This window comes from Lissotriton vulgaris, chromosome 2_1 (genome assembly GCF_964263255.1).
Source record: "Lissotriton vulgaris chromosome 2_1, aLisVul1.2, whole genome shotgun sequence".
NCBI lineage: Eukaryota > Metazoa > Chordata > Amphibia > Caudata > Salamandridae > Lissotriton > Lissotriton vulgaris.
The window spans coordinates 1,664,653,590-1,664,666,179 of NC_141687.1; the positions used below are offsets into that span (position 1 = coordinate 1,664,653,590).

The window sequence follows — 12,590 nt, forward strand, 5'->3', positions numbered from 1 at the left end:
TTACTATTGCAGGGAAAACGGGTATAAAGGGATCAACCGCGTTAAGTGCGGAGTTTACAGAAAGCAGTTAGGCTCGGTAAAAGTGTACGGCAAGTCCGACTTACTTTTTAGGCTAATGCCTACAGTCCCAAGGTCCTCCCAGCATGGCGATTCCTCGTTCGTGTCCTTCCGCATCTCGCAGTCGCGGGATCCGGGAGTTAAAGGGGAGGACCCGGAAGTAAAAGAAGTATGCTGCGCAAATTGGTATTGATTTGATAAACTTTGTTGGGATTGTATTATCCTTACTTAAAATGTTTAATGAGCATGAAAGGGTTGGCCGTATGGGTTTTTTTACCAGATAAGAGAAAGATCGGCAGTTAGATACAGCGAGAGTATTTGTGCTGAAACTGACGCTCCTAGAGGTGTGTGAATGGGCTCGGTAAGACGGGCGCCATTTGTAAGTGGTGGAATACCACTCTAGGCAAAGTGTAAATTATGGACAGTTCTTCGGTATGTTGCATTTGGGGTAATTTTGTTGGTATGATGGGCATGCAAAACTTCCCCAATTTATTTTGATTAATGAGTGTAACAAGGGTGTATCATTATCAATAATATTGTTTGTGCTGGGGAGATTGGTTAAAAAGAGTATAATCATCGGCTCGGTAGAGCGGACGCCATTTGTGAGTGGTGAGAAGAAGGAAAGACAACCGTAAAATTTTGGACAGCTGGTATGCTGCGAGATTTAAATATGCTCATGGAGTCATATATTTGTTTGGAATGGCCAGAGAGGTGATTTGTACCGAGACACTGGGTGTGCTGTCATAAATGGATTTTATTTTCATCAAGTGTCTAGAGGTGATGTCCTACCCTTAAAAATTGGATGCTAGAATTAAGGTGCACAATTCTTTGAACATTCAGAATTTCATTACTAGTTATGTTTCTAGATTTATTTATTTTTTTGGGTATTTTTTTAGATTGATGTGACCTTCTAACTTATTAAGGCACACTTAGTCATGTATATATAATGTATTATACCATTATGCAGGTGCATCTGCCTAAAAAAATAAAGAAAGGGAAAACATGGTCACGCAGAATAACAACTGCAAGAAAAAAACAAAGGATATATCCCCGGATGTCTATATGTATTTTGTCTCATATGTGAGTGGTAAAATCCATGCTGTTATTTCAGTGTCTCACATATGCCTAGAAGTAAGGGGATGTTATAGTCTATGGATCGTTTCCATTTATGCAATCCCATATTTATGCAGCCCCTTGTGTGTGGTAAAGAGAGTGGGGTATCACCCTCTCAGAACACAACATTGGGTCCATTACAGCCAGTGATGCCACTCATATTCTTGGTTGAGTCCCTTTGTTACAGTTTCCATTCCGATGATTAGTGAACTCTCTTCTCGACGGAGCATCTGTTCCAAGTCTCCACCTCGTTTGGGAGTTTTCAGTTTTTTTAAACCAACAAACGTGAAATTCAGATTGTTTTTGTGATGGTGAAGAAAATGATCTACAAGGGACTGTCTGGTGTCCGTGCCATGGATATTTCGGTAATGTTCCTGTATCCGGACTTTCAAAGGTCTTTTCGAGCTGCCAATGTAATGTTGTCCACACGGGCATGTTATTAGATAGATGACATAGGTGCTTTCACAGTTAATGAGATCTCTGATCCTGTATTTGGTGCCATTGATTAGGACCTCTTTGGTTCTGGATTTCCCCAGTTTGCAGATCGAGCAGTTCATGCAGGTGTAAAAGCCTATGGTCTGCGGTGGAAATATTCTTGGTTTTGGTTGAATATCAAGAAAGGATGGACAAATCATATCTCTTAGATTTTTACTTCGTGAGAAGCCCATTTGAGGTTTATCTTGTAATGTGTCGGACAGAGTTGGATTGTCTTTCAACAGATGCCAGTGTTTTTGTAAGGCCTTACGTATATGTTGTTGCCCACTGTTGTATTCAGTTGTAAAGCGAATGGTTTGTTTTTTCTCTTGTGGTTGGTTGTTGTGCAATAAGCTCTGTCTGTCAGATGTTTTGAATTTAGTGACTGCTTTGGCAAGTTGTTTCTCTTTGTAACCTCTTTGTCTTAGACGCTCAGTTATGTTCGCTGAATGAGTTTCATATTCTTCCACAGAGCTACAGTTCATGCGCGCCCGTCTGAATTCCCCTCCTGGGATGTTGGTGATGGTATGGGCAGGGTGGCTGCTGGTGGCATGTAAGATGGAATTTGCAGACGTTGGTTTTCTGTACATTTTGGTGTGGAGTTGATTCTCTGAGATGTAGATAGTCAAGTCTAGGAATTCGATTTCTGTTTTGGAGATGTTATAAGTAATTTCGATACCCCATTGGTTAGGTGACATGGACTTGATAAATGATCTTAGTTTGTCCTCAGTTCCTTGCCAGATCATTAGGATGTCGTCAATGTAACGACCCCACATTATTATGTTGTCTGTCACTTCTTCTGGTCTTTCCTGCCACAGCCAATGTTGTTCGACCATTCCCATCAGGAGGCAGGCATATGGGGGTGCAAATTTTGCCCCCATTGCCGTCCCCCGCAGTTGAAGATAGTATTTCCCATTGAAGAGAAAATAGTTGTTAAATAAACAGAATTCAAGGAAGTCCAGAATCATTCTGTTGCGTGCCGTTAGGTGTACTGAACGGGTTTGCAGGTATTTCCTGGTGGCAGCTATACCATCTGAATGTTTTATTGAGGTGTATAGGCTGGTAATGTCAATTGCGATGAGAAAGAAATCTTCCTGCCATGTTATATTGTCCAGTTTTTGTAGTACATCCTTTGTGTCCCTGATGAATGACGGCAGGGCTTTCATTAGAGGCTGTAGCTCTGCGTCTATGAAAGCTCCTAGGTTGGAGCAAACGGAGTCAATTCCAGTAATTATGGGTCTTCCCTTAGGTATTCGTCCAGGTTTGTGCACCTTGGGTAACAGGTACAGGGTTGGTACAACTGGTTTTTTAATGTATAAAAGGTTCTTTTCTTCTATACTGAGGAGGCCTTTTTCGTACCATAGGTCGAGTAGTGTAGATAATCTTTCTTGAATTGATTGGGTGGGATTCTTTTCCAAAACTTGGTAGCAGGTATTATCATCCAGTTGACGTTGTGCTTCTAGCAGGTAATCTGAGGTGTTTAGAATAACTACATTTCCCCCCTTGTCTGCTCCAACAGCTAACTTGAAGTTCAGGCAGGTTTGAGAGACCACAAACTCCTATACATCACCTCACCTTAGTTTTCTAAGGATAAAGGCCTAAGAATGCTAATCATGCATATGTACAATAAGATAAATAATTTCAGGGACAGCGCTTAAGAGTATGCAAGATGTGCAATGCTGAACAGGGCTGTGTGTAATGTTTCGCAACCAGTGTTTAACTCTTTGTGATGACCCGACGTTGGCATAGTTTAATTTGGCCTTTAAGATTAGATAAAAAGCAGAAAGGCGGAGGGTAAAAGACAACCCTATTTTGGTGAGATTGTAGCTCTCAGTTACAACTTTGTAGGCGTGGAGCAGTTGGAATGGGGATAATTATGTAAAATATACCCCTTTCATGATCTAAATCGGGAATTGCTTCTAATGGAAAATGCATTCCAGAAATTCCCTGGACATTCAAGCCATTAATCTTATGCTGCATTTCTAAACTGAACTACATGGGGCCATATTAAGGAACATGGCCTGGGGCATAACGGGCATGTGCGCACAAGGGGCACATTTCTATTACAGAACAGGCCACAGGCGCTTTTGCGGCCCCTTCTGTAATACTGATAGTGCTGGTGTACATGCAGCGTCAGACAGTGCTTAAATGGAAATACAGAAGTGCTGGTATTGTATGTTTAGAGTACTTATTTGCTCGTGAGAAGTGCCAGTACTCTCCCATTAAATGTATTGCAGCCGAGCTGAAAAGTGCAGATACTCTTTTCAAATTAAAGAAGTGCAAGTACTCCGTACAAGACAATACATGCCCATTTAAAGTACTTGGGGCCAGCGTTATCTTCACAGTGTGTTCCTCATTTGCGTGGGGGTGTGGCCCCATGTAACCGAAGGAATCCCTTTCACTCTGCACCTGCACCATATTATGGATGCAGGTGCAGTGGGGAAAATACCCTTTTGGAGACACACTGGCATTGTGCCACAAAAAGCTGGTGCACTGTCAGTGGGCGCCCTGAGGGCAGCCCTGTGGAAGGGTGAAAGGGGGTCCGACGGACCCCCCAGACTTCCCCCTGTTGGCAGATGCAGTCACTCACTGCACCAGCCTGCAGGGGAAACTATAACCCCTCTTTAAAGTGCATGCGGATTGCCGCATGCTCAGAATACCATGGAGCAGCTGTGAATCAGCATTTCTGTATTTCACTAAAGGCATTCATTGTAGAGGGGCGCGCTGTCCCCATTTGCACCTGCCACACCTGCTTAAAGGCACCTTGAGTGGAAGATGAAACCAAATGAGAACCTAACCTAATATTCAACTCGGAAGTTCTTAACTTTTAGGTCCGACTACATGGACTGGCTTGGTAATGCTCAAAGAAGTCCACTTGATCGAGGCTTATGACAGCAAATGATCTTGAATCCAGAGAGATATATGCTTCCTGTTCATCAACGAGTCAGTTCTTAAGCAAACACAAATAAACTTTATAAATGTCTTTGTTATCTTACGGAAAATGACAACATGGTTTTATACTGATGAAGACTAAAAAATGGAGTACCTTAATTTGCCGGTTGATGAGGTCTTGTGCAATGTTTACTTTTGCCATCTTGAATGGGGCAGGTAAGAGGATGCTATACCAATTCCGGTGTATGACGGTATTCCATCGTTGCTTGACTCCACCAAAGAGACATTACCTAAATCACAAGGAAACACCAGTGTGAGTGCTAACATTGCTGAGCGTTCTGCTTACAAGGCACTACACTTTGACAGAGAAACTCAACCCTGAGTGCTAACATTACAGATGTGCTCTGTTCACAACAGTGTTTAATCTGGCAAGGTGATAGCTATCACACAGTGAGAAAAAGGGAAATTTGGCATGTTATCAGGCGCATTGCACTGGCCATTTTGAGGGCGGGGGTAGCAACACTCAAACAAGCATTTGCAATGCAATAGGTCTCGCATTAGGAAAGTTTGAGCTATTGGTATTGTAAATGACAAATGTCTTATTTAGGTGTTGGTTTTGAACATCACAAAATTAATAGCTTTGTCATTTACATTGCCAATAGTTATAACTTTCGCAAAAGTGACACCTATAGCATTTGTACTGCAATACGTGTTGTATTTACGTGACTTAGATGTATTGATATTACAAATAACAATAGCTTTTATTTTTTTTAATTAATACTTAAATAAAAGTTATTGTAATTTATAAGGGCAATAGCTTAAACTTTTGTAAATAACTTTTGTGAAGATTATGTTCAGTGTATTTTATTGTAAATACAAGAACAGAAGTGAAATATTAACATCTTTTTGCAACATTTGTAATAAAGCTTTAAACATTAAGAGAATATATTTGAACCAGTTGTTGTTGAATGGTTGCACAGATTGATGCTGTGGTAGTGTATATTGATGTTGTAGTGCCCCCGAGTGATGCTGTGGTGGTGCCGAGTGATGCTGTGGTGATGCGATAGATAGAGTGAGGGGCGATAGACAGTGTAATTATGTGGCGGGTAATTATGTGACACTGAGTGGTATTTGGAGTGTGTGTTACGTTGAGCACAGTGTAAATATGTAGCATATAATAATGTGGCACTAAGTGATATTTGGAGTGTATGTTGCATTGAGTGCAGTGTAATTATGTGGCGTGTAATTATGTGGCACTCAGTGGTATTTGGAGTGTATGTTGCATTCAGTGGCATGTAATTATGTGGCACTCAGCGGTATTTGGAGTGTATGTTGCATTGAGTGCAGTATAATTATGTGGCGTGTAATTACGCCACATAATTATACTAGTTTACTCTCCCCTGAGGCGGAAAGCCGGGGGCTCTACTTTCTTTCCTTTTGTGGTGATACAAGCGGTAACTTTTAAAAATTGTATATATTTTAACAGTAGCGCTTTTAATTCTCACTGCATGACCGCGCTCTCGTGTGCAAGATTTTGCTTTGCACCGAGGCACACTCCTCTCACCTTTCCTCCCGGCGCGGCCGATTAGGGGCTGACAACGCGGGGAAAAGGCGCCATCTTGGAGGGAGGAAGGGTTGGCGGTCCAGTGGCAGGACGCCTCCCACCCTCCTCTGCGGAGTATAAAATGATGAGGCCATTCCGTCCGCGCAGCGGGCGGGCGCAGCGGGCGCGCCAAAGGCAAGCCCGTCTGCGCCGGACACGGGCCTAGGGCCACTACCCCTGGCTCTACTAAATGCGCCCGCTTACCAACATTCTCTCACTCCGTGCTAACTGACCTTCGCCCCCAAATCAAGGAAGGATGCACGAGATATAGCCCAGACTCCACATCGTCAACTACTATATTAAGTTGCAAGCACTGTCAGGTGTCCATTCCCCTACTAAACAAACCAGTGGGAAGTGACAACACAAATCAGACAACACAAAATTGTATAATTGCCCTCATTAATGTGCGTTCTCTGGCTAAACATAGGCAAGAAATTGCTGAAGTACTTCTAGACAGGAACCTTGATATATTGTTCCTGACAGAGACCTGGATGGATAAAGCATCGGATCCAGATCTTGTAATAGCTGTCCCAGAAGGATTCAAATCCTACAGGCTGGACAGAATTGGCAAAAGAGGAGGTGGGATAGCCATAATTGCCCGAGATACTTTCAAAATCCATACCACGGCAATTCCCTCCACAGCATGTGAGGCATTTCAATTTAACATTTACCTGTCCCCCTCCTACAACTTTAGAGGCGTTCTACTATACAGACGACCAGAAACTCGGTCGGAATTTCTTACAGAAATCGCCACTATCTTAGAAGCCTCAGCAACTGATAAACCCATTACACTGTTAGGAGACTTTAATTTCCATCTTGAATGTAGCGAAGACAAAGACACCATGTCTCTAAAGTCAGAAATGGAGGTCTTCGGTCTATCACAGCTGGTGAAGGGACCTACCCACAATGCAGGACACACTTTAGACAGAATATTCACTAATCTAGAGAATCTGCTAGTGACCGACGTCCTGCCGATGACTTGGACCGACCACTACTTGGTACAGGCCATGATAAAAATTAGCAAAACCCCTTCCGTCATAACACCTGACCCCAAACAGGAAACATTTAAGGTATGGAAAGATATCAATATACCTAAACTCAGGGACGCATTAGACATCTCAAAACCCACTCTGTCCAATGGCCCAGAAATCGCTGCTGAGCAATACCAAGCATGGCTGGACCAGGCTGCCAATAATTTAGTACCAGTAAAAAGGATGTCTAGGAATAGAAGCTCCCCATCAGCAACTTGGTATACTGAGGAGCTCAGAAAACTTAAACAGCAATGCAGAAATAAAGAAAGACATTGGAGGAAGAATTACGACAACGAAAGTAGAAAGACGTATAAGGAACTTTTAACTCATTACAAACACTTGATTATAGAGGCCAAGAAAAAGTACTACAGCGAGCAAATCGAAAGCACAAAAAACTCTAATAAAAAGCTTTACGAAATAACCAAACAGCTGGCAGGATGCGTTCCTGACTTGACCCCCCCCCCTAGCTCACAAAGTTTTTGTGACTCACTGGCATCTTTTTTCTACACCAAAGTGAATGATATTTTCTCTGCATTCAATTCTGGTGATAATCAAAACACTGAAAATACAACCACTCCACTTACAAGTAATAACCTATCTCATTTTGCAGAGGTCACAGAAAACCAAATCCAGGACAGCATTAAAACCATCAAATCTGGATCTGCACTGGATCCCTGTCCCCTGAACACCCTCCGCTCATTAATGGATACTGTGATTCCTGTTATAACTCAAATATGCAACTTAATGTTCCGTACAGGCGTCTTCCCTAACCCTTTAAAAAAGACCTTGCTAAAGCCTCTATTGAAAAAAATTGGCCTAGATAAAACTGAATTGAAAAACTACAGGCCTATAGCCAATCTCCTGTTTCTTGCCAAGATAGTTGAGAAAGCCATGAATACTCAACTTGCGGAATTCATCGAGCAATACCATCTGCTCGACGAAACGCAATTTGGATTCCGCAAGTTTCATTGAACTGAAACAGCGCTCATCAAAGCGGCGGACCACATCCGACTAATCAGAGACCAAGGTGGTGCTGCACTACTGGTGCTCTTAGATTTATCGGCCGCCTTCGACACGGTCGACCACAAGATCTTAGTCGGCCGTGTCGAAAAGATGGGCGTGCAAGGCTTGGCAAAAAAACTATTGGCATCTTTCCTGACGGATAGATCCCAGGCAGTTATCCTGGGACAATTCGAGTCTGCGGAGCTGTCGCTGCCATGTGGGGTACCTCAAGGTTCATCCCTTAGTCCGACACTTAACATCTATGTGTCGGACCTCACTAAAACCATCAAAGCGCATGGGATGAACCTTACCTCATATGCGGATGACACCCAGCTGATTCTGGCTGTCAGAAACGATGGGGAAACAGTAGCGGAGAGTTTTAAAACAGGTATGCTGGCCATCGGACAGTGGATGGCAGCAAACTGTTTAAAACTAAACTCCGACAAAACTGAGGTGGTAACCTTTGGCCACCTCAGTCCTAATTGGTCCCCAATTTGGTGGCCATCATCCTTTGGAGCCTTGCCTAAACCTGCCACTAAGGTGAGAAACCTGGGAGTCATCTTCGATGACAAGTTAAACTTTATGGCTCATGCCAACCAGACGGCCACCACAGCGTTTTACAAATTACGCTTGGTTAGGAAAATCCTTCCCTTTCTTCCCAAAAATGTAGGCAAGACACTGGTCAGCGCCCTTGTCCTGTCTGCATTAGACTACTGCAACGGCCTATTTGCCAATGCCCAAGTCGGGGTAATCAAGAAAATGCAGACAGTCCAAAATCCAGCAGCCAGATTGCTCTCAGATATTCCCAAATTCATGCCTATAACTGAGACGCTGAGAAGTTTTCACTGGCTCCCTATCAGGAACAGAATAAAATTCAAGACACGGTGCATTGTCTATAAATCATTACATCACCAAGCACCTCAGTTTCTGATAAACCATCTTGTCCCATATACTCCTTCTCGGACACTTTGTTCAGCCAAACTGAACGATTTGGTTATACCACAAACTAAGTTGGTTAACTGGGGAGACAGACGTTTCCTAGTTGCCGCCCCAAAACTGTGGAACACACTCCCGCAATCCATAAGATCCAGCCCAAATCTTATGTCCTTCAGAAAGAAACTAAAGACATGGCTATTCAACCTCTAACCTCGTAAGACCGCACAGGAGAGCATACAAAGTACAGCGCCGAGACGCCTGCGGGCAATTGTTCGCGCTTAACAAATGTTAAAAATAAATAAATAAATATGTGGCACTGAGTGGTATTTGCAGTGTACGTTGCATTTAGTGCAGTGCAATTATGCGGCACTGATTGGTATTTGGAGTGTATGTTGCGTTGATTGCAGTGTAATTATGTGGCAGAGTGGTATTGTCTGGAGTGTATGGTGTATTCAGTCGAGTGTAATTATGTGGCGTGTAATTATGTGGCAAAGAGTGGTATTTGGAGTGTATGTTGCATTGAGTTTCGTGTCATTATGCGGCGTGTAACTATGTGGCACTCGTGGTATTGTTTGAGGTGTATGTTGTATTGTAATTATGTAGCATATAATTATGTGGCACAGAGTTATATTGTGTGGAGTGTGTGTTGCATTCAGTAGAGTAATTATGTGGTGTGTAATTATGTGGCACTGAGTGGTATTTGGAGTGTATGTTGCATTGAGCGCAGTGTAATTATGTAGCATATAATTATGTGGCACTGAGTGGTATTGTGTGGAGTGTATGTTGTATTCAGTAGAGTAATTGTGTGGCATGTAATTATGTGGCACTGTGGTATTGTTTGGAGTGTATGTTGCATTGAGTGCAGTGTAATTATGTAGCATATCATTATGTGGTGCAGTGTGTGAGGGTGCAAAGTGTGTGAGGGTGCAGTGTGTGAGGGTGCAGAGTGTGTGAGGGTGCAGAGTGTGAGGGTGCAGAGTGTGTGAGGGTGCAGAGTGTGTGAGGGTGCAGAGCGTGTGAGGGTGCAGAGCGAGTGAGGGTGCAGAATGTGTGGCCCAAAGTAGTGTGAGGGCGCAGAGTGTGTGGCCTAAAGTAGTGTGAGAGAGCAAAGTGCGAGTGCGCAGAGTGTGTGTGGCCCAAAGTAGTGCGAGTGCGAAGTGTGTGAGTGTGCACATTTCAACATCCATTGCTATGAATGGACAGCACCACAGTGTATTATTTTCTTAGAGGTGAGGTAGAGTGTGTGTGTGCTCGTTTCGAGGTATAACGCAGAGGGTACTTCGAGTTTCGGTTCCTGTGAGTGCGGTGTTGGTGCGTCACTGCAACAATGACCGCTGCTGATGGGGAATAGCCATTCAAACACTCGACTTTTGGAGTGTTTGTTTTTCTTCGTGGCTGTTCCCGTGTATGCGATCCAGTTGTGTGTGTGTGTGTGCGCGCAAATGATTTGTAGTACTCCGGTGTGGACACCTTGGCCTGCAGCCATGCGTGAGGGCGTCACTGCCTGGCATCTGGCCGGGGGAGTTGTCTGCTTAGGAAGAGAGCCTCCTTGCACGCCCATATATTCACAGGAAACAAGTACAGTGTGATAGTTTGTCTTTAAACACCTTCGCTTGCAATGGATGTGTTCAGTTGTGACTCCAGTTTCGGATTTGTTTTCGTTTCCTCTGTTGTTCAAGCCTCTGTTATTGAGAGCAGAGTAGCATTTTTTTTTTGTGTGTCCTCATTTCGCCCTTGGTAGATCACATAGGAGCACTAGGAGAGGGGAAAGAACTATACTGTCACAGGTAAACTGGTAGTGCCGTCAACCGACTGATGCAGTGTTGGCACTCATTTTTATTCAGCCTCTCAAAAAAAGCGCCGCGAGATGATAACCATGAAGGAGCCATGTTGCTACAATTCAGAACCCATTAAGGTCAGGGGGACCCTGACATTAGGTAAATCTGAGGAGGAGAGTAGGAGAGTAGACCAAACAGTTAATCATCGGACAGTGGGGAAAAAAAAAAAACCCACGGTCAGAAGAAAAATCACCTAGACCCAATTTAAAAGGTGCCAAAAGTCACGTTTATCAGGGTTACCAGATCTTGCTAGATCAATTTTAGACGTTTGCAGGACTGAGATACGCCAGTCTAATAATGTGGGAGGCAGTGGCTCCTTCCATTTCCTTCAAATTTCTCTCCTGGCCAATAGGATACAATAGAAGAGTTTTTTGACAGGATCTTGGACTTCTAACGATGTTCCGAAAATTACGAGCAATGCATTGATTGGGATTTCAAAACCCAAAGATGTTGTCAACAGAGTACTGATAGAGTCCCAATAAGGTAGCAGTAATGGACATTCGAAGAACATGTGTAGATCAGAGGCTGCAAGCAGCCCACACTTAGGGCATGCCACAATGGAATCAGTTGCAAACTTCGATAGCCGCTGTGGAGAGTAGTACGCCCTATATAGCGTAAAAAGATGGTTCCTATGCAACCACGCCGGCTTCACAGTATCCCACAAGATCTTAAAGGAGGAATACCAAATGTTCGAGGTCTTTTCCAATAAAAGAAGAGCTTCACAATGTCGCGGGAAGGATGAAATCCCCGTCGACCTCTTCCAGTAACAAATTGTACCAGAACGAGATCTCATAAGTTACCAGAGGTTTGTCCATCATCAAGGTCAATATACTGCTATTGCCTCCTATTTGGAATCTACCCCTGACAGAGCTCTGTGTGTGGGCCCAGCTTGCCATCTGTAGATGTTTAAATCTAGAGAGACCTAACCCCACTCTAGCTGATAAGTAGTCCCAAGGTAACAAGGAGCCATATAAAAAGAGATCCCCCCAAACCTCCAGGCCAGCCTCTCTCAAGGGTGTTGCCAAGCTATCAAGGAGCCACACTGGACAACCCAGGGCATCCCACAGTGGCGACCTACCTGGTGGCACCTCTTAGTTTAAACTATGTTTCTGTGAATCCCAACAAAATCTTCAACTTAACCTTTTTAAAAAACTTAGGATCCCCAAATTTAAGCAAAAAACCCTGCTGGCCTACTCCCTCTCCTCTAAGTAATGCAGCAAACATGCTACCTACTCCCACGTTTGTCGGCATCTTAAGCAGCATCCTGGCATAGGAGAATTGAAAAGCCCAAGCGTAGAACTGTAGGTCAGGCGCTGCCAGACCCCCCTTTTCTCTCTGGCGCCTGATCTTTTTCCATGCTATTCGAGGGATGCGATCATTCCAGATAAAAGAACGAATGTGGCCTTGACGTTTTGTTAGGGTAGAAGGTTCAAAATGCAGCGGGACAGTATTAAACAAAAAGGAGATTTTGGGTAAAATAGTCATTTTAACCAGGTTAGCTCTACCCAGAATGGAAACGGGGAGCGAAGACCAAGACTTCAAAAGTTTTTTACAATCTCTCTCCACAATATCGAAATTCAGCAGAGCGATTTTGTCTATATCCTTAACAATGGTGAGAACCAAGATAGCGCATAGAATGACTTA

At 43.5% G+C, this 12,590-nt stretch overlaps 1 protein-coding gene across 8 annotated transcripts in view; it reads right to left on the reverse strand.

Moving 5' to 3' along the window:
- The window catches only part of WDTC1 (WD and tetratricopeptide repeats 1), a 524,512-nt gene that overhangs the window by 423,055 nt on the left and 88,867 nt on the right, over window positions 1-12,590 (reverse strand). For all 8 annotated transcript variants that reach the window (XM_086957606.1, XM_086957601.1, XM_086957604.1 and 5 more), the window contains one exon: window positions 4,691-4,826. In XM_086957606.1, coding sequence (XP_086813732.1) covers window positions 4,691-4,738 — 48 coding nt within the window. In that variant the 5' untranslated portion in view covers window positions 4,739-4,826. The remainder of the gene's footprint in view (window positions 1-4,690; window positions 4,827-12,590) is intronic.